Below are 22028 nucleotides of genomic sequence, written 5' to 3' on the forward strand. Positions count from 1 at the left end.
CTTGTCAGCCAAGAGGATGAAAACAGTGAACCTAGCCTAAACACTGGAGTTTATGCAGACGTTGCTAATCCAGGGGAACACATAGAAAACTCTGGAGGAACTCAGCAAATCAGGCAGCGTCTATGACAGGGAATAAAGAATCAATATTTCACGCCTAAACCCTTCATCAGGACGCTTCATCAGACATCAAATATATCAAAGGTATAAAGGTATACACCTTCATCAAAGGTAGAGAAACAATGGCAGGAGGATTGGCAAAATGAATTAAAGGGAAGGCATTTCTTTTCTAGTCACCCACTAGTTAAAAAGGTCTCAGACTATTACTCTTTAAATCATAGAGATATTTGTGAAATTAACAAGACTTAGGTTGAGGCATTGTGGGCTAAACTATTACTTAAAGATAATAGGAAGACATCCTACTGGATTATGTGACAGTTCATCAAGTTTTGCTGAGTTGTAATCGATATAAAATTGAGAGAAGCATATTGTTCAAGAGGCTGTCTGACTTAAATGTATTTTGTTTCTCCGTTAAATCTTTGTTTGGCCATCAAGAAAACCACTATCTGATTGAAGAGTTTATTATTCTGTTTCTACATGTGACTAGTGTATACTCAAATCTTGAAACTCTGTAACGAATTATACATCCTGCGGAGGGCAGTAATACACCCAGATGCGTATAAACTGGAAGAAGAAGAGGAAGAAGAAGAAGAAGAAATATATGTGTTACAATGAATCTAGCCTCGCATCTTCATTCTGGCCATGGCCGGACATGAAAGTGCAGTCACACGAAGTTCAAGTTCAGTTTACTGTCATTTAACCATATTGCTGACATTCCATAGAACATTACAGCACAGAAACAGGATTTTGGCCCTTTTTGGCTGTGCCGAACCATTTTTCTTACCTAGTTCCACTGACTTGCAACTGGACCATATCCCTCCATACACCTCTCATGCATGCACCTGTCCAAGTTTTTCTTAAATGTTAAAAGTGAGCCCGCATTTACCACTTCATCTGGCACCTCATTCCACACTCCCACCACTCTCTGTGCGAAGAAGCCCCCCCTAATGTTTGCTTTAAACTTTTCCCCTTTCAACCTTAACCCATGTCCTCTGGTTTTTTTCTCCCCTAGCCTCAGTGGAAAAAGCCTGCTTGCATTTAGTCTATCTATACCCATCATAATTCTATATATCCCTATCAAGTCTTCCCTCATTCTTCTACACTCCAGGGAATAAAGTCCTAACCTATTCAACCTTTCTCAGTAACTCAGTTTCTCAAGTCCCAGCAACATCCTTGTAAACCTTCTCTGCACTCTTTCAACCTTATTGATATCCTTCCTGTATTAATATTCCTCTGGATCAAGGTGCACAACACAGTACAGAGAACTCACCCATAAGGTAATGTTACAACAAATAAATTAACAAATAATAAGGTGCATTTACGATACAAGTTAAAAAGTAAACAATATAACGCTACTGGCACTTCATCCTGATGGGACCTGGGTGGTGGCAGGTTGCTCAGTTGTCTCACAGTCTGAGAGAAGAAGCTGTTTCCCATCCTAACAGTTATTGATCGCCTGCCTCATGTAGAGAGTCAAAGAGGGGAGGGATCATTAACAACGTTAAGGGCCCGGTGTATGCTGTGCTCCTGATAAATTGCTCAAATGGGTGGAAGAGAGACGGTGATGACCCTCTTGGTAGCCCTCACAATCCTTTGTAGGATCACCCTCCGCCAATTTACTGGTAAGCTTTTGTAAAACCTTAAATGAAGGTTTATGTATGTTTTTTTTTATCAATTAACAGTTCTTTTATATCAATAAGCACTGGAGAGAGAACAATTTGGTGGTTATGGGATAAAAAAAGATGAATGGGTTTGATGAAATTGACCTAAATTCAAGGGACTGAATAGCTACTTTCTGTGCTATAACATTTCCACAATGTTATGAATCGATGACATCTTCTATGCCAATTCTCACCGCTTACATTTTATGTTGCCCTTTGTTCTGAATCTGTTAAACCTTGGGCAAGGTTACAGCAGAGAATTACCCTCTGTAATTCAGTTAAAATGTATGTAGCTGATCAATACATTTATCATATATTTAGCAGAAAAACTGACATATTGCAGATTAATTTTCAATATATTGACTGAAGTTTTATAAAAAAAATTAATTGTCAGCCTAATTGAGAAACATGTCGAAATACGCTGAACTCCAACTCCACTGTTTTATCTCTCATTGCAAGCAAGGCTGTTGATATGCTCCTTTGGCTTCAGATTAGAAATAAGTTCACAGAAGATAGCAGGAAAAAACAAAACACAAATTTCTGCTTGTTATGCAACTGGGAAGTGAACCGCAATGGAGAGCAGATGCAATATTTTTTTCGATTACTTTACTTCCACATTCAGCCTCACCAAATGGTAATCTCTATTTCAAGACAGACTCAATTTTATATTATTATCCCAAGAGCCTGTTTTACTTGTTGACAGATAAGTTGTCCTTTGCTTTTTGTCTTGTACTTGCGTGTGTATAGTTTCCAGCTAGGCTTGTTGACATTCTGAAACTACAGAGAAGCACTCTCGACAGGAGTACACTGGGACTGTTGAGCAATTGATAACACTCGTTCCTATGGAATCATACAAGGCAGACTGGAGGAGACAAAGTACCCAAATAGAGAGAAACAATAAACTACACACCATTCCTCTTTGCATTCCTTATCTCAGGGGAATTATTTATTCCATCAGAGGGAGATTTATTCTTACATTTTAGCTAATTTTATTTAAAAGAAATCCAAAATATCCAAATACTTCCACCATACAAAGCCAACAATCTTTGTATACTATAAACAAAAAAAAAGATAAATTTGTCCTGCTAGTTATTCAGGTGACCTCACATCGTCCCTGGGCAGACAGCGAAAATAAACCCAACATTCATTAGATTCTGTGCAATTCCTTCATGGGTTTAAACGGTCAACTGTGAAAGGACATCCCTTGCCACCCTTGTCTTTCTCCTTTTTTTAACCGAAAAGGCATTACTGTTGATTAACAGAACTTAACAGACAGGAAGAGGAAAGGATCCATCTCTTCAGGGAAAAAAATTACACAGTGGAAAACAACATTAATTGTAAAGAATTGCTTACTTTTATATACTGATTTATCACGTTAACACAGATTCAATATTATTAGTCTCTGCATTGAAAATTTAATATTGACCATTTTAGTGAATAGGGAGAAATAATGGTTGATCTATCACATTAAGCAGAATCTTCATTTAACTTCCAGAAGGTACATTTCAAGAGGATGAAAAAGTGCAATACCAGAAATCTAACTCAATGGATGGTTGCCAATGGATTGGTTGAGCTCAATGGCCTGAATCTGTATGTAATTTTAGACATTTTCAAATTTCATGCCATATTATAACCTGACCTGCTGCTGTCCTACCCATCTTTAGATTTTCTTTCATCTATACCAAAATGTGTATTCGTATAGTAACAGCTTAAACGTACACACTTTCAATTCCTGCTTAACAGTATTGTGGCAGCATTCATTGAGAACGGTACGTGCAGTAGTGAATAAGAGGAATATATATCTTACCTTTGATACTCTGTTGGCAACTTCCCTGCCAACAGTCAAACCCTGTACAAAGGTCCGAGCTGCGATAAAAGCCCTTGTCACCTGTATTTTCAGCTTTCGAGGCACGTCTCCAAATGGCTTGAGCTGGTCAGTATATTTGCTGATGCATTCGAGGTAGTCCTCTGTGAAATGGTATTGGGGGTTTACTAGCTGGAACATTCGTTCCAGTAAATGGGCCCAGAAATCATTGAGCATTTCCTCCAGATTTACATTGCCACCTGTGTAGTAGCGTTTTAGTTCTGTGAAGAGATCTTGAAACACTTCAGAATTTTGCATGTATAATTGGCCATATGTCCGTATAAACATGTCATTCAGTGACTTCTCTGAATTTTCCAAAAGTTCTCTGAAAAACTCTGCAAAAATAAGGACAGAAAGGGATTAGATATTCATATAAAAACTTAACAGTCTTAATCAAATATCAATATTTGAAGTATTAAAATATCAGTAATTTGAAAATTCATGTTTGAATTCATGCTATAAACTAATCACAAGGGTATCAGTTAAAACAACAACCCCATTTACAACTCTTCAACCATGAAAAATGTACTGTACAGAATCTATTTTCTCAGGTACATGCCATGTTTGAGGATGCTAATATCAAATGCGTTCTTTAATATCTATGATATGATTCATGTGATGGTTTTAATCATGTGATGTAAAGGTTATTTTAATGCAGACCAGCATGATTGTCAGTTTCCAAGAAATATTCTTAAAGCTAGACAAGCAGCAAATTGTTGCACAGATCAGGCGATAATTCCTGACGCAGTTTCACTAAGCACTGACGTTAACATCAGTGGAATACTGAGTGTGGTTACCAAGGTCTCACTTGTGGATAACCACAACCATTTTGGCATTCCATTTGGATCAAACAATGCAGACCTAAAGTTACAGATAAAATAAATGAATTGGAGGGGGCAGTTCATTTCTCAGAGAATACTTTAAGATGGTTAACAATAAGGCTACCAATCTTTCCAGGTTAAAGTTTCTGTACTGCATCCTTATTCTTTTGATTGAACTAGTGACCATTTCAACTACTGAACAGTGTTTGCCTTATCTAAGTCCAGTGAAGCTGGACTTTCTGATGAGTGGATGCTACTGTAATCTGAAATACCATTTTAAAAACAGCTCTTGTGATAGTACCACAACTTGCCATTGGAAATACTTCTGTAACAGTCGAAAGATAAGCTAATTGTGATCCTCACATTCTCCATTATCTTCTAAGAGCTGACAAATTTGGATGGAATCCTATTTCCTGCCTGAATCAGTAAGAATGATTCAGCGTAATGAGCATGTCAGCACTTACAGAAAGATTAAAATGGTGTAAAATGATGCTGGTGATGCCTCGCGACTACTAAGTCTACATCCACACTAGACCAAATAACTTTGAAAACGCTAGTTTCGTGTAAAAACGATAGGCGTCCACACTATGTATTTTTGAAAATATCTCTATCCACACTGAAACGGAGATTTCAGCGAATCTCCTCCTACTATGCAGGCGCAGGACACATCTACCGAAAACAAGCGACAGGTTTGGTGTTGAATCTCGCTGTGAAAGTGCGTGTTTGTGTAGATACAGAGCAGAAAAACTTAAAACGACGGGCAGCTGTTGGCTCTCGCGCAGGAGAACTTAGAACTAAAAAAAAACAAACACTGGAACGTACGGTGGCAACCGACAGGGAGATCACAGACAGATTGACCTGGCTGATGACGAACATTGAAAAACTGACTAACTCTGTTGCATTAATAAAGCACCTTGTTAAATGTATAAAGCATGTCTGCATCAGTGTTATCTTGTATTTCCATACAATGTTACATTAGGCTGTAACACATCTATTGTCAGAGAAGTACTTGCATAAATAGGTAAACCACCTTCATACGAGCAAAGACAGAAAACGGCAAAGTAAGTACAGTATACTTATTTATTCAGTAAGTTATGGGTCAGAGTATTTGGTGAGTACATTTCTAACTCTTTTGGCTTCAGTCTCATTGCTGTCTGTTCTGAAATTGTTAGGTTGCGTTCAAGAAAACAATGAAATAGCGCACTGCCAACTGATAGTGTTTTCAGAAGTCTTTGGTTACCCCGTCCACACTGATCTGCCCAAGCAGCGTTTTCAAAAATGCCCACCCTGGAAAGCGTTTTTTTAAAAGCTCTGGTTTCAGGAGAGGAAAATGCCATTTTAGTGTGGACGGAGGGTAAAAATGAAGAGAAAAAGCTTCAGTTACGGATTTATCCGGCGTAGTGTGGATGTAGCCTAACTGGTGGCGAAAGTCAAAACAAAGAGAATTACTAAACACTTTATTACTAACAATCACCACCACCAATGGAGAGGTGCCGAGGCAAGACGAGGTGAGTGGTGGTGGGAGGATGAGGAGGCAAAGGTGAAGGCGAGGCATGCGGAGGCAAATAGAAGCTGAAGTATGGGAAGTCTTTTCTTCAGAATCAAGGGATATCCGATCAATTTATATAAACACACCCATAAATTAAAAATCAATTAAGATAATTAAAACTGAAGTTAAACAATAAGCTATAAATACAACCTTTTTTCCAGGAAGCGACGTCTCCTCATTTGAATGGAGACAACTGTGCTCTTGCCAGGCTTGGGAGCTGGCACACTGTCAACAGTGAGACCACAGGCTGATCAGCAACATGGATCAGTTTGACCCTGGGAGCCACAGTCAATCACAGCAAGAGTTAGGTCATGTCCTTTGGCAATTGCTGGATGAGTACTATAATCCTTTCACTGTGAAGTCTGAATACCCAGAGGTGTGGGGAATCTGGTCTGTAGGCAAGAATTGCTTGGTGCAGATGAACAGGCTGAATTAGAAAATGGGGCTACAGAAACAAAGATCTCACTCGATGGTAGGCAAGAACCTGGTTATCAGGGGCAAGGTGTTCTTACTGTTACTGCACATAGCACGGCTGTGGCCCATACCTTGCTCCTGCTTCACGGCAGTTGCTCAAGTCAACTTCCTTTTCATCTGGAGATCCAGAACAGATCATGCCCTTCGGGCTGTGCTGTACAGATTTCCAGCAAAGGTGCGGGAGTGGTGGAGGTAAAAGGTAGAATGTACCCGAGTGGCCACCTTTATAAGTGGCTGCATCAAGCTGGCCCTAGAGGTGGAGTATGTAATCACTACCTGTTCCTGGCGTTGAGAACGATGGGCCTGACCTCACTGACAGTAGGACCCTGACATACTAGCTGGTCTTCATAGAAAACTTCTTTCCGAAAAAAATCACTTTGGATGGGAGCAGAGAGTGTGGAGACAATGAGGAAAGAAGGCAGTAAAACATTAAAACATTCTGCCTCAGATCACCCAACATTAGAATGGAGGATCCTTGGGAAAATCGGAGACTGCAGCTGCCTTACAATAAACTTGTGTATATTTCAACAAAAATTCAATTTAATATGACAGGTACGAAAGCCAGAAAATCTATAAATCCTTGACTAAGAATTGCATTTTTAAGCCTGTGGATCATTTAGGTATCTGAGACCCTTTAATTTATAAATACTTGTTTGCACTAAATGTCAGAAGTTATTGATATTTGCCTTAACTTTTCAAACTAAGCTCTAAACCACTCCCTGTTGTCACATACAACAGTGCGGAATGTTTGCTGGGATTCAGGGATCTTTTGCAGATGTTGCTGTCTATGACTTCTCCCGATTTTACTGAAGTGTGAACTTAATGAAGCAAAGCCCCCTAAGTGAAACTCTGGCAACAAACTACACAGGGTGATCTATAAACAATCTAAATTATCTACTTGGAAGATAATAAAAATTTAAATTAAGTTATGTTTCTTACTCTAATGGAAACAACATGCCCTGATTTTCTACTGCACAGCACATTATTCCCATGCAACATACAGATCCGCGTACAAATTTTCATAAAAGAAAGTAGGGCTTAGAGAATTGATGGCAAAATCTGTAATTTTCCTTCAAAGTTCTCATGCTGTGGATATGCATAATGGACTAATGACCCATGAAGCACACCTGCATGCTATTTACATGACCTCCATTTACACGAGCAAAGACTACTTACAAACATGCTGGTCTTCATAGAGCACAAGAGACACACACGGTTAAACCACCTATGACACAGACTGAAACACTGGCGACACACTGCAGATAAAAACTTACTGCACCTCACACGGTCAGATCACCACTGACCACCATCAATCTTTGACACCGCCTTGCCCTCCCCTTTGCCTGAATCTAATTCTTGAGGTCCTACCTGCAAACCAGTCCTGCTTCCTATTGAATTCCTCCACTCCAATAGTGACAAGTTGAGGAATTAAATAGGAAGAACGACTTTTAAGAGTGCTATAAGCTTGTCCAGTGCTTATCAAACGTGCAAAAAGACTGTATCAAATTAAATGCATTGATGGTTAAATCAAGCATCTTCCATCGTCAAATCAATCACTGTGGAAAACAAAGACTCTGGCTATAGATATTTTGCATTCTCTTGAAGTACAGCAATTAACATGAGCACTTTTCATATTATCAGAAATTATTACCCAAATAAATGCAGCTGGAGATCAGCAGAAGCACAAACATTATAAGTAATTATTTAAAACATATTATGTTCAATTAACAGCTACATCAAAGAGGAGAATATGCATTTTGTTAGATCTCAGCATTCATCCTATTATTATGCTTTAAATCACTTGGTTCAATTAGCCTGAAAAGGAAATTTAAATCAAATCTCGAACAAGAGGAAATCTGCAGATGCTAGAAATCCAAGCTGCACACACAGAATGCAGGAAGTACTCAGCAGGCCAGGCAGCATCAACTTAGTCGAAGTTTCAGGCTGAGACCCTCTATCAGGGCAGGGAAAGAAGCCAGATTAAAGAGATGGGAGGAGGGGGAGGCATACAAGCTAGAAGGTGATAGTTGAAGGCAAGTGGGTGGAAATGGGGGTGGGAGTTGGGAGTGGGGAGAAGAAGAAAGAAGCTAGAAGGTGATAGGTAGAAATTATAAAGGGCTGCAGAAGAAGGAATCTGATGGGAGAGTGGACAACGGGAGAAAGGGAAGGAACTCAACGGGGAGGTGAAAGGTAGGTGAGAAAAGGACATGGGGGGGCAAAGTGGGGAGGGGGGAGGGGGGAAAATTATTACTATAAATTGGAAAAGTCAGCGTTTACCTGAAGTTAGAGAAAGCGATAAGCATGTTTTACTCCTGTTAATTAAACTGAGTTTGTTTTTGTCAAGGAAATGAATGTGACAGAATTCTTTCATCGTGCTGGCAAACTTGTGTGCGTGAGTTGAAGAAAGGATCTGAGAGTTGTGATGTTCTTATGATTAGCAAACCTGTCAGCATTCACATCCAGCCTACTCATACAGAATAGCAAGACAGCCATGGCCAGCTCAAACTCACTGGCTATAAAATGTCGTAATCTAGGATCAGTCTAAATAGTAAGAGCTGAATCAATTCAAGTATTGTAACTAATGTACAAATGTAAAAACAAAGCTGTGGAAAATTAGAACAGTTCCATTTCTTTGTAATTCGGAATGTTTGAATAGTTTAGGTGCTTTGCCACAATGCAATATGCGCATTTTGTTGTCCTGAAAAATCAGCAGTGCCTTATCTTGAAAATAGAAAACTGGATTACATCAGAAACTGCCATGCAACTTGTGATTTCCACATTAGGATCAGAGGGGCTAATGTAGCATTATCTCTGAAACCTTGCAGAGGAACTTGGATCGTACTGCTTGGGGACTCAACTGTGCACCAATTAATTCCATAATTGAGGGGGCAGTGTACTATGCAAGCCTAGAAGTCTGTCTGAATCCCTTCCCTTCGGTGTAGTTTAAAGAGTTAAAGCATCATCATGTAAATACGGGTGCTATAAAAAAGCATCATTATGTAACAAGCAATATGCCATTGACGTTTCTTCAGCACTGAGGAAAAATATATTGCTAAATTGAATGTGATGCTTTGACAAGTGTTCAGCAATAAAATTTTGAGGTTTTGCAGAAATCCAAATTAGTACATTTTGTTTAAAATGTATAATCCAGAATATTGCTGGTGACAAATTTAGTGACTCATTGGCAAAGTTGCTGCAGGTGGGTAGGAATCAGAGACTCACTGACAATGGTGTGTGTGTGTGTGTGTGTGTGTGTGTGATGTGTAGAGAATTAAGGACTTATTATTGCCGATGTTTGGATAATTTGAAATACGGAATGTACCTATTTTATTTCCATGGAGAGAGGACTGGAGAAGCGAATAAGGTCACAGTGTCCATGGCAAAAGTAGATTTGTGCTTGCTGATTTTGTGCAAGGATTAATTTAGTTGCAGGATTTCGCTAAGTGCTGTGTTTTAGTTACCTTATTCACCTTTCACAGTAACGTGGTCCAGGTTTCAGCAAAACCTTATAGAAATAACATTGTATTAAACTTATTGATTGTATTGATCTCCATGTGAATATTACCCTCAGATATACTTTTATTTTATTTACTAAGACACACAGCATGGTAACAGGCTCTTCTTGCCCAACAAGCCTGCACCAGCCATGTGACCAATTAAGCTCGTAACTTTTAGAAAGTGGCAGGAAACTGGATCACCTGGAGGAAACTCACATGGTCATGAAGAGAATGTACAAATTCCTTACAGAGAGGTGGAACTGAACCCGGGCCGCTGGAATTGTAATAGCATGACGCTAGGATCAGAACTAGGCGATTCAACCCATTGAATCTTCTCTGTCATTTAGTCATGGCTGATTATTTCTGTAACACTACTCAGATTCATAATCTGATTCAAATTGTTTTATTTATCACATGTACATTGAAACATACAGTGAAATGCATCCACGAGGAAATCTGCAGATGCTGGAAATTCAACAACACACACAAAATGCTGGTGGAGCACAGCAGGCCAGGCAGCATCTGTAGGGAGAAGCGCTGTCGATGTTTTGGGCCGAGACCCTTCGTCAGGACTAACTGAAAGGAAAGATAGTAAGAGATTTGAAAGTAGCGGGGAGAGGGGGAAATGAGAAATGATAGGAGAAGACCAGAGGGGGTGGGTTGAAGCTAAGAGCTGGAAAGGTGATTGGCGAAAGTGATACAGAGCTGGAGAAGGGAAAGGATCATGGGACAGGAGGCCTCAGGAGAAAGAAAGGGGGGGGGAGCACCCGAGGGAGATGGAGAACAGGCAGAGTGATGGGCAGAGAGAGAAAAAAGGTGGTGGGGGGGAACTAAATATATCAGGGGTGGGGTAAAGAAGGGGAGGAAGGGCGTTAACGGAAGTTAGAGAAGTCAATGTTCATGCCATCAGGTTGGAGGCTACCCAGCTGGTATATAAGGTGTTGTTCCTCCAACCTGAGTGTGGCTTCATCTTGACAGTGGAGGAGGCCATGGATAGACATATCAGAATGGGAATGGGACGTGGAATTAAAATGTGTGGCCACTGGGAGATCCTGCTTTCTCTGGTGGATCGAGCGTAGGTGTTCACCGAAACGGTCTCCCAGTCTGCGGCGGATCTCACCAATATATAAAAGGCCGCACCCGGAGCGCCGGTGCATCGTTTGCGTTAACAACCAACACAAGCTAAGGGTGTGCTGGGGGCAGCCCGCAAGTGTTGCCACCCACTCCAGCACCGACATAGCCTGCCCACCAGGTTTGGAGGAAACTCAGCAATAAAGCTCGCTCCGTTCCCCGCTCCCTCCCACACAGACAGTGCTCCAACTCCAGGGACAGCTGGCTTTCACCTCCTGCCTCCAGTGGAGTCACAAACTTGCAAACTCAGGATTCCAGCCATTGGGCTTCAACTTCCATATTCCCAATCAACCTTGCGGCTTTGGTATTCGCCGACGACAAAGGACGAGGACCCTAGAATCCAGGCCTCAAGCTTTGGACTCGCCACTGACGGGACCCTGAATACCAAGCCCTGAACTCTGGAATTCACCGAATCATGTATTCCACAGATTCAGCACTGCCTGCCTGAAGAAATTCTTCCTCATTTGAGTGCTAGACAGACATCCATTTATTCTGACGCTCTACTCTCTAGTTCTGGACTCCCTGTCTAATGGAAACATCCACTCTATCCTGTCCACTCTATCCAGACCTTTCAGTACTGAATTCCATCAAGTACAAGCCCAGAAACACCAAACGTTCCTTATACATGAAGACTTTCATTCCTGGGATCATTCTGCTGAACCTCCTCCGGATCCTGACCAGTGCCAGCTCACCCTCCTTAGACACAGGGTCAAAGTTGCTGACAAGATTGCAGTCTGACCTCAGCAATACCTCCTTGCTTTTATAATCCCTCTTACATGAGGGGTACGGCCAGGATAGATGCAAGCAGGTTTTTTCCACTGACATTGGGTGGGACTACAACCAGAGATTATGGCTTAAGGGTGAAAGGTGGGAGGTTTACAGGAACATGAGGGGAACTTCTTCACTCAGAGGGTCACAAGAGTGTGGAACGAGCTGCCAGCACAGTGGTGCAAGCAAGTTTGATTTCAACGTTTAAGAAAATTTTGGATAGGCACGTGGATGGTAGAGGTATGGAGGGCTATGGTCCTGGTGCAGGTTGCTGGGAGTCGGCAGTTTAAATGGTTTCAGCATGGACTAGATGGAGCAAAGGGCCTGTTGCTGTTCTGTACTTCTCTATGACTCTATATGAACGCTAATATTTCATTTGCCTTCTTTAATTCTGACTTTAGAGAATCATGAACTAGGACATTCAGGACTTCTGAAATTTCTCCCCATTTAGAAAACAGTCTACACTTTATTCTTCCCTCCAACGTGCCTATGACATCAGAGTTGCAGCAATTGTGACTTCAGATGAGAAATGCCCAGATTTTTAAAAAAGATACAAGGCTACACAAGTGTTATCAAACAATTGGAATCTGAGCCTCAGGTTTTCTTTTCCAAATAAGAACTGCGAAGATAGATCATGTTGGTAAGATAAGAACAAAGGGCAAGCTTGATTTTAAGAGGAAAATTTATACACCATACAAATTCGCTTCTCTCACTGTTGAAGATTTACCTTAAACATCGCTATTGGACAGGTTTCTAATACAAAACTAGAAATGTAGTTTTCTCAAAACAAGCAACATTTTTGTCAAAATCTCAGTGTTTTATACAAACTGAAGACATTTCGGGCTGAGTATCTTTTACCCGAAATTCCGAAGTCTGAAATCTGAATTTAAGCACTGACATGGCGTCACAAAAGGAAAATTCCACAGGGAACTGGGAAGGTTCCCAGGTGACGCACAAGACCCTGCTCATCACAGACAGTTCTGATAAGTGATCTCATGTGTGTTGAACAGAATGAAAAATAGAAAAGCATTGCATAAAGTGAAAAATGAAGATCTATTATGACAAACTGAAAATTGAAGGTAATTGTGAACATTCAGCAGGCTGGTTGCAGAAATCTTAGAAAAGGCAAGATTTTAAAAAAAATTAAATATAAAGCATCTGCTGATCACAAAGCGGCAGAGAAATTCATTGAGGACTTTTGCAAAGATCATTGCTGATGCAAATCTAACACTAGAACAAGTCTACAATGCTGATTGAGGAGGTACCTAACACAGTGGCCACGGCATGTATTTCTGTGCTTTTGTAGTGTTCTGCTGCTGCAGCACAGCCACTTCAAGGATTGATGTGTCGTGAATTCAGAGAAGCTCTTCTGCACACCACATAACGTGGGGTTATTTGAGTTAGTCTAGCCGTCCTGTCAGCTTGAACCACTCTTGTGATTATTCTCTGATCTTATTCATGAACAAGGTGTTTTTGCTCACAGAACAACCACTCACTGAATGTTTTTGTTTTTCAGACCATTCACTGTAAACTCTGGAGGATGTTGTGCATGAAAATTCCAGCTGATCTGCAGTTTCTGAGTTAATCAAACCACACCATCTGGCACCAGCAATCACTCCTCTGTCAAAATAACTTAGACCACATAACTCCCCATTCTGATATTTGGTCTGAACAACAACTGAACCTTTTGACCATGTCTGCATGCTTTTATGCATTGAGTTGCTATTGTAGGGTAATGTAATTGGGAGAAATATACAGAATTCACCACCACAAACATTGAGTTGGGGTTTCACTTTAAGAGGCTGGTCTGATGTGATGATGTTATTACAAAAAAGTTTTTAAGCAGGCTGTTGTGGTGTAGGTTTTGGAACTCAATAAAAAGTATTACGGGTTTTATTAACCATTAAAATGTCTCACTTTGTTTTATTTGCAGAAACATACATAGTTGACCCTGATGTTCTAGGACAATACTAGAGTTATTGAACATGTCGGCCAATGCAGTCTCATTAAAACTGCTAGAGTTTTGGGAGCCAAAATGCCATCACTTGGTTTGTACACGCTGAGGCCCAATTCACCCTGCGAGAAATCTCCACCAGCAACACCAAATATTTCTATGTGGTTGCGTCACTCAGCAATTCCACAGGGGAGAGAGTGGTGAGTCTGCTTGAACACCCGGCTGAACACGATGAATACCAGATGCCTTCGCCCCATTGCGCCCGCAAACTGGAGACGGACTGTTTTAGACTCCATACGTAGCTTCTCGCATCTGGGTTGGAAGGCTTCAGAGAAACTGGCTGCACTAAAGTTTGTTTGTCATGGCCTTGGAAAGGATGCATGTGATTGGACTGCCACTTGTGTGGAGTGCCAGCAGATAAAAATTGACCATCATGTTCAGGCACCATTAACACTTCTTGAGATCCCAGAGTGATGGTTTGACCATGTCAATGTGGATCTTCTTGGTCTTCTTCTACCCTTGCATGGTTTCACGCATCTCCTTACCAGGTGGACCGTACCACCAGGTTGCCAAAGGTCATCTCTCTAACTGCAGGTGTGGCTCGGGCATTCATCAGTACCTGGGTTGCTCGGTTTGATACCCCATCTGACTGCAGTCCCCAACTGACATCAAACCTCTGGGCTGTGATGGCACAGAACATTGGCATTAGGATATACCACACAATGGCATACCGCCCGCAATCCAATGGCCTATGTGAGTGTTTTCAGCGCTTCTTAAGGCTGCTCTGAGGGGTTCCCTGACTGATGAGCATGATTGGCTCCTATAGGCCCTGCTGGGGCTCTGAACTGCTCCAAAAGAGGACCTGCAATCATCCGTGGCTGAGTTGGTATATGGCAGCTGTCATGAATGCCAAATGATTTCATGCCTGATGCCACGGCGGCCTTGTCAGCCTCTCTACAGCGTTCCACCCTCCTCAGTAAATTCAATTCCTTTTCACCTATTCCCATCATGGCGTACAACATTCTTGGGTATCTGTTGACCTACATTCCACCTTGCTTGTTTTTGGCTGCCTTGACGCACGCCAACATCCCTTTAGGCCCCCTTACAATGGCCTGTTCTGGATTTTGGAACAGGGAGAAAATATTTTTATTAACGAGGGATAAACCAGAATGTACTTTGGTAGATTGCCTTAAACACGCCCACCAAGATTTGGAGGATTATGCTGCCAAGCCCCTGGCATCACGAAATGACCATGAGCACATCAACACACCTCAGGATGAGCCAGAGGCACCTGCGGTTCTTCCAGAGAAAAGTATATAATTCACAACCACTGACATTGAGGTGGGGTTTTGCTTTAAGAATCTGGTTTGATGTGATGATGTTATTACGTAAAAGTTTTATGGTGCGCTTTTGTGGTGTAGGTTTTGGAGTTCAATAAAAAGTGTTAATTGTTACATTAAATGTAAAATGCTTCACTTCATTTTATTTGTGGAAACCTGCACTACTACAATTAGCTGATTAGATATTTGCATTAATGAGCAGATTTACAGACATACCTAATAAAATGGCCACTGAGTATACAGAAACTAAAGAGGGGGGAGAAAAGAACATAAATTTGGAAACAAGAGAAAATCTGCAGATGCTGGAAATCCAAACAAAACACACAAAATGCTGGAGAACTCCACAGGCTGGGCATTTCGGGCCGAGCCCCTTCATCAGGACTGATGATTTATTAATTTGGAAGGTAGACATATGACGTTGATTGTTCATACAGTATTAAACAAAAGACCTTTCAGATAGGTTTCACATACAGATATAGACTGACTTATGTTAAAAACTAAATTATGGAAATCTTTTTGAAAGAATGATGTTTTCATTAGTAATTTAATATGACTCGAGTCAATTGGAATTGATTTGGTTCATTAAATGTTATACGGATTAAAAATGCAATGAATTATAAATGTCCATTGGGCAATCAGGCCACATGTCCTAAATTCTTTGTGCCCTATGGCTTAATTAAAATGTTGTTAATGAAACAAATTGGTGATGGTCCAATGCATCCTTTATGTTTTTTAATGATTTTATGTTGGGATGATGCAAATCAATTAGTTGTGCCCTACAACTTAGAATTTTGCACTGGCAATACAAATAAACCATGGACTCAAAATACAATGGATATATATTTGACCTTGATACAAAGATACAATGCATAGATCTTGCACGACAGCAGTGTGATTATCAAATCACAAAGATTCTGGCGATGCTGGAAATCCAGAGTAACGCGCACACAAAATGCTGGAGGAACTCAGCAGGTCAGGCGTCATCAATGGAGAGGAATAAATAGTTGGCGTTCTGGGCCAAGACGCCTCAGGACTGGAAAGGACAAGGGAAGAAGCCAAAATAAAAAGATAGGGAGAGGTGTACAAGCCAGCAGGTGTTTAGTGAAGCCGGGTGAGGGGGAAGCTGTCTGGATGAGGGTGGGGGTGGGGGGAGGTGGTGAGAAGCTGGAAGACGATACATGGAAAAAGCAAAAGGCTGAAGAAGCAGGAATCTGACTGGAGAGGAGAGTGGACCCTTGAAAAAAAGGAAAGGAGGAGGGGCACCAGAGTTAGATAATAGGCAGGTGAGGAGAACAGGGAGTAAGAGGGGAGCCAGTATGGAGAATGCAAAAGAGATGAGGGGGAGGGGGGAGAAATTACCAGATGCTAGAGAAATCAATCATCATATTGGAGGCCACCCTGACAGAATATGAGGTGCTACACTTCCAACCAAAGTGTGGCCTCATTGAATGAGAGTGTTCGTCAATTGAAATATTTGACACTGTAGCTGCATGTAACATCTGAACTCAACCTACAGGGTATACATTTGACATGATTCAATATTAATTCAAAAAATGCTAAATTAAGATTGCTTACAGATCACAAATGATCTTCTGGTGAAATAAAGAGTTCAATTTGGATTAAGAGTCCCAAAATTGTGTTCGACCTCTCGGAATATAATTCAGAATTATATCCCGTGACATTAAAGATTTTATCCGGCAACTAATGAAGATACCAGATGGGACAGTGAAAGCGAGTTACATACTTCTTCAGTTAGGAAGGGCAGTTCACAACATGGTTTTAGATTAACGTGAAATCTGCATTAAAATTGTTTATGGCTCATTGCTGAAGGAACTGCAGTCAGGCAGACTTACCCAGTTAGCAGGAAGTCAAGCCTCATGTAAAACATCAGCAATTGCGAATAGATGCTCATAGAATGGAGAGGTAGAGAGAATAGGAAGAGCAGTTCAATGATGATTATTCTAGTCTCAAGTAAAAATGTTTCATCACAGAATAAAGATTAAAGAAAAAGACAGCCTGTATAATGGTTTAAATGGTTTTGGCATGGACTAGATGGGCCAAAGGGCCTGTTTCTGTGCTGTACTTCTCTATGACTCTGTGGCTCAATGCATTTATCCCCATGAGCATTGAAACATACAGTGAACTTACACTGTTTGCGTCAACGACCAATGTAGTCTAAATACATGCTGGGGGCAGACCGCAAGTGTTGTCAAACTTCCGGAGCCACCATAAAATACCCACAACTTGCTAACCTAACTCATGCTTCCTTGGAACGTGGGAGGAAACCGATGCACCTGGAGGAAAACCATGCGGTCATGGGGAGAACGTGCAAACTTCTTAAAGACAACAGCGGCAATTGAAGCCTCATCACAGGCACTGTAAAGTGTTACACTAACTGCTATGCTACCAAGCTGACCCTTCTTAGAATAGGGATTTATTTTGCCATTTTATAAAAATCCCTGGTCAGGTAGGAACAGGGATAGAGGTGGAGATAGCTGACCTATTCTGTGGAATTGGAAAGTTGTGTGAAAATGTGTAAAAAATTCTTCTATAGTGATATTTTGACATGATTGTTTTGAAAAGTGACTTCTTTATCCATAAAACAACTAGGTTTTGCTAATCTTCTCTGCTCCAAAACCTCGATATTCAACAAGCTGAATTTGACTTTTAAAAGACCACCCACACTCAACCGGCCACCCTGGTTCCTATGACAGACTCCTCAAAACCCCACGGCTGTGTAAAAGTAGTGGAGGTTGTTGCGTCACCACAACCTGACCTATTCACTGTACCCCTTGGCAACCTAAATTTAATACACTTTGCTCTTCTTGCAAGCCTAACTATCACATGCTATTGGCAGGCTACGTGACAGTAGTTGTCTTTGAAACTTTAGAGGTACAAAACCTTCCCCAAGGAGCATTTCTCAAGCTACGGAGCTTTTTGCCCAAACACAAAGGATAGACCGTAAGCATCTGTACAGACTCCAGGTATGTCTTCGGCATGGTTCATGATTTTGAATCACTTTGGCAACATTGGGAGTTCATTACGTATGCAGGTAGACTCATTACGCAACACACACAAAATGCTGGTGGAACACAGCAGGCCAGGCAGCATCTATAAGGAGAAGCGCTGTCGACGTTTCCGGCCGAGACCCTTCGTCAGGACTAACTGAAAGGAGAGGTACTAAGAGATTTGAAAGTAGTGGGGGGAGGGGGAAATACAAATTGATAAGAGAAGACTGGAGGGAGTCGGGTGAAGCTAAGAGCTGGAAAGGTGATTGGCGAAAGTGATACAGAGCTGGGGAAGGAAAAGGATCATGGGACGGGAGGCTTAGGGAGAAAGAAAGGGGGAGGGGAGCACCCGAGGGAGATGGAGAACAGGCAGATTGATGGGCAGAGAGGGAGACAAATGCCCCTCCTCCCCTTCTTACCACATCCCTGACACATTTAGTTGTTTGATTTTTTCTCCCTCTCTCCCTTCTCCAGTTCTGTATCACTTCTGCCAAACACCTTCCAGCTCTCAGCTTCATCCCACCCCCTCCGGTCTTCTCCTATCATTTCGCATTTCCCCCTCCCCCTCCTACTTTCAAATCTCTTACTATCTTTCCTTTCAGTTAGTCCTGACAAAGGGTCTCGGCCCGAAACATCGACAGTGCTTCTCCCTATAGATGCTGCCTGGCTGTTGTGTTCCACCAGCATTTTGTGTGTGTTGTTCGAATTTCCAGCATCTGCAGATTTCCTCATGTAGACTCATTATGCATGCGTATTTCATTTTAAAAAATGCTACGAGCGGTGCAGTTGCCCAAACAAATTGCTGTCAATAAATGCGAAGCTCACATTAATGCCTCAGACCCCATAACTAAGGATGCATCTATTAAAGAAGCCACTAATGCAGAGAAAGCCATGCTAGCATGCATGCAGGTGCAATGCACTCAATCTGTGATTAAGCCTTCATGAAGGAAATTATTCCCAGATTTGGACTTCCATACAAAATTTAACAATGATATAGGGACATATTTTGTATGTAAATTAATTAAGGAATTGGGTCTGGCATTAGGATTTACTTGAGAATATCTTCTTCCGTATTAGCCCCGGTCATCAGGACCAGTAGAAAGAATGAATGGAGCATTAATAGACACATTGTCTAAGGTACATCACGAAACTGGATTGAGACAGCCAGAGGTTCTTCCCAGAGCATTATACACTCTAAGAAATACGGTGAGCCGGACAACTAAATTGACTCCTTTTTAGGTATTAATGGGAAGGATGATGCCGGTGGGGTCTTAGCCTCCTTTGATTAGTGCACAACATCCCTGGTCTGGACCAAAGAGAAAACCACAGAAATTATTAAAGCCCTAGGTGAAGCAATAAGAGCAAACAAAGGACAGGTAGATGCTGCCTTATCTCAGCTGGGGGAAGAGAAAACTCATCTCTTCGAAGCTGGAGACTGTGTCTATGTAAAGGCACTTAAGAAAGCCTCTCTACCTCCATGGTGAAAAGGGCCCTATCAGGTGATTCTGGTGACAAGAACTGCTGTGAAAGTCCAAGGGAAGCCTGATTAGACACATGAAATGACAGAAGACAGAATTATGAAGAAATTACTTTTGTTGTGTGGGACTTATTATGCTGTGGAAAACCTGTAGTACTTAGTTTATGAATATGTCAAATGGAGTAATGTAGTTAGTTGTTGGGTGTATATGGGGCCTTTTATGCATAAAGCCAATTCTCTTTATGGAAAGGGCGGTGAATGGGAAGGAGTTAGTGCAGAGAAATGACTGATTTAGGTGGGGAACCCTCATCCACTACAGGCTAATTTTGGTAATGATCATACTAGAGATCATGGTGACATGATATGCCTGTTCTTGGATAGCTGGGCCTCCAGCTCCTCCTGTAAGATTATTCCCACATGTTAAACTGGAATTTTTCGATCCAGAATATGATGAAGAAGCCGAGTTAAACATAAGGTCCTTATCCCTTGGATATAACACTCCCTATCGTGAGGAAATAGAGTAGAGGTGGATGAGGGATAAGGTTGATCAGATGATCAAAAAGGAGGGGCCTGTGGAAGAAAGTTAAATTTTGAATTGCATTTTGTTGTCAAGCTTGACCAGCTAAGTATTATCCTAGATTTGGATCATGAGGAAGACAGGATAAGATGCAAATTCTTTCTTCCTTGTGGTAACTAACAATTTGTCTTGCCAATAATGAAGTATAGCTGACCTTTGTCAGATTTTGTCTGGCTAATAGGGAAAATGAATGTGGACATGCAGTTCTAATTTTGTGTACCACGTGGAAACATTTGTAGACTTGCTGACACCAAATAAATGCTTCTTGAAATCGCTGACCAAGTACGTTTAGCTGTTGGCTATTGCCCAAAATTTACTGTATAAACTTAAGGTGTAACCTGACATTGGCAATGTCGTACGGCAATGGCTCCCTGTGATCACATATTAAAAGGTTAAGTTTATACAGAGGTCTGTGTCTTTATTTCTGTTTGAAAATGAGCTAAATTCCCTTCCAGTAAAATACCATAAAACAGGGTAGATTCTTCAACTGTACTTCTGTTATTTCAGCTTTTAACTGGAACCAGTTGAAGTCAAGAATGTACAGTAGTATCAGGGAATTATAGAAATATTATTACAACATTGTTTCAATTAGCATTCTGAGAAATAGAGCTAATCTGAGTACCATGTGATACCATATAACAACTACAGCACGGAAACAGGCCATCTCGGCCCTTCTAGTCTGTGCAATCCTTCTAGTCGATATGTACAATGGAAATATAACAGCAAATAAAATCTAGATGTAAAGGGGGTTTCTTCTTTTTTCTTTGTTACTGTGTATGTAATCAAAATGGCTTCTTTGTTTTGCTAACAAGCAGGAATGCTCCTTTGTTGCGAGAGAGTGCTGGAAACTTGTTTGGGTTAAAATTTACTGATAACGAGAATGGTATTCCTTTGTAAACCAAATGGGGATTAATGTTCTTTCTTCTGAGTCTGTAAGCTTTTGTTGACGGGCTTTTGGGCAGATCGGCGCGAGGGGGTTGAGAGAGGATGCAATGCTATAAGCTGGGCGAGGAACGGACCCCAAGTGGGGGTGTGAGGCCAGGAGGTACTCCGAGGAGGGGGGGATGAAGCTAGATGTGCTTGGTTGACCACTCGGAGGGTCCTGAGCTGCGAGTCGAGGAGTTCGGAGGGGATCGAATGGTGGCCAGAAGACTTCAGTAATTGAGCTCCAACGGTTGTGCACAAAGTGGTTTGGACTTTGATAAGTTTGCTGCCTTTTCTTTATTTTTTCTCTTTATATATACTGTATCGTTATTAATCACTTAGTTATAGTAACCTTTATAAATTGTACTCATTTAAACGCATATGTTGTACTGTCTGTTTTTGGGCGAGGCGGGGACATCACACTGCATCCACACCAGCTGATTACCCAGTTTGGCGGGGCCGAAGGCTGCTCCCCCTAGACAAGAACAAGTGTGAGCGAGCCTGAGGTGACCCAGGGGGTTACATAGATAAAGATTAGCTTGTGTTTGTCACATGTACATTGAAACATCAAAACAAGCTGTGAAATGTGTCGTTTTGAATCAACGACCAACATAGTCCAAGAACCATGCAAGTGTTGCCACAGTTCTGGCACCAACAGAGCATGTCCATGACTCACTAACCCTAATGTAGTATATTTAATATTTCAGTAATATTTGAGTAATATTATAAATATATTATTTGATGAACCATTCTTTGCTTTTTTACATAATTTATTATGTGTTATATTCAAGAAATATATGAATGGCATACATCATTAAGCAACCATGTCATAGGCGAGCACCTCACTGGGGTAAAACTTACACAAA

General features: G+C 41.2%; 1 protein-coding gene across 1 annotated transcript in view; it reads right to left on the reverse strand.

Annotated features, from left to right (window-relative positions):
- LOC132394339 (glypican-6-like) overlaps positions 1-22028 on the reverse strand; it is a 763171-nt gene that overhangs the window by 315377 nt on the left and 425766 nt on the right. The window contains exon 3 of the mRNA XM_059970365.1: positions 3586-3977. Coding sequence (XP_059826348.1) covers positions 3586-3977 — 392 coding nt within the window. The remainder of the gene's footprint in view (positions 1-3585; positions 3978-22028) is intronic.

This window comes from Hypanus sabinus, chromosome 5 (genome assembly GCF_030144855.1).
Source record: "Hypanus sabinus isolate sHypSab1 chromosome 5, sHypSab1.hap1, whole genome shotgun sequence".
NCBI classification, from domain to species: domain Eukaryota; kingdom Metazoa; phylum Chordata; class Chondrichthyes; order Myliobatiformes; family Dasyatidae; genus Hypanus; species Hypanus sabinus.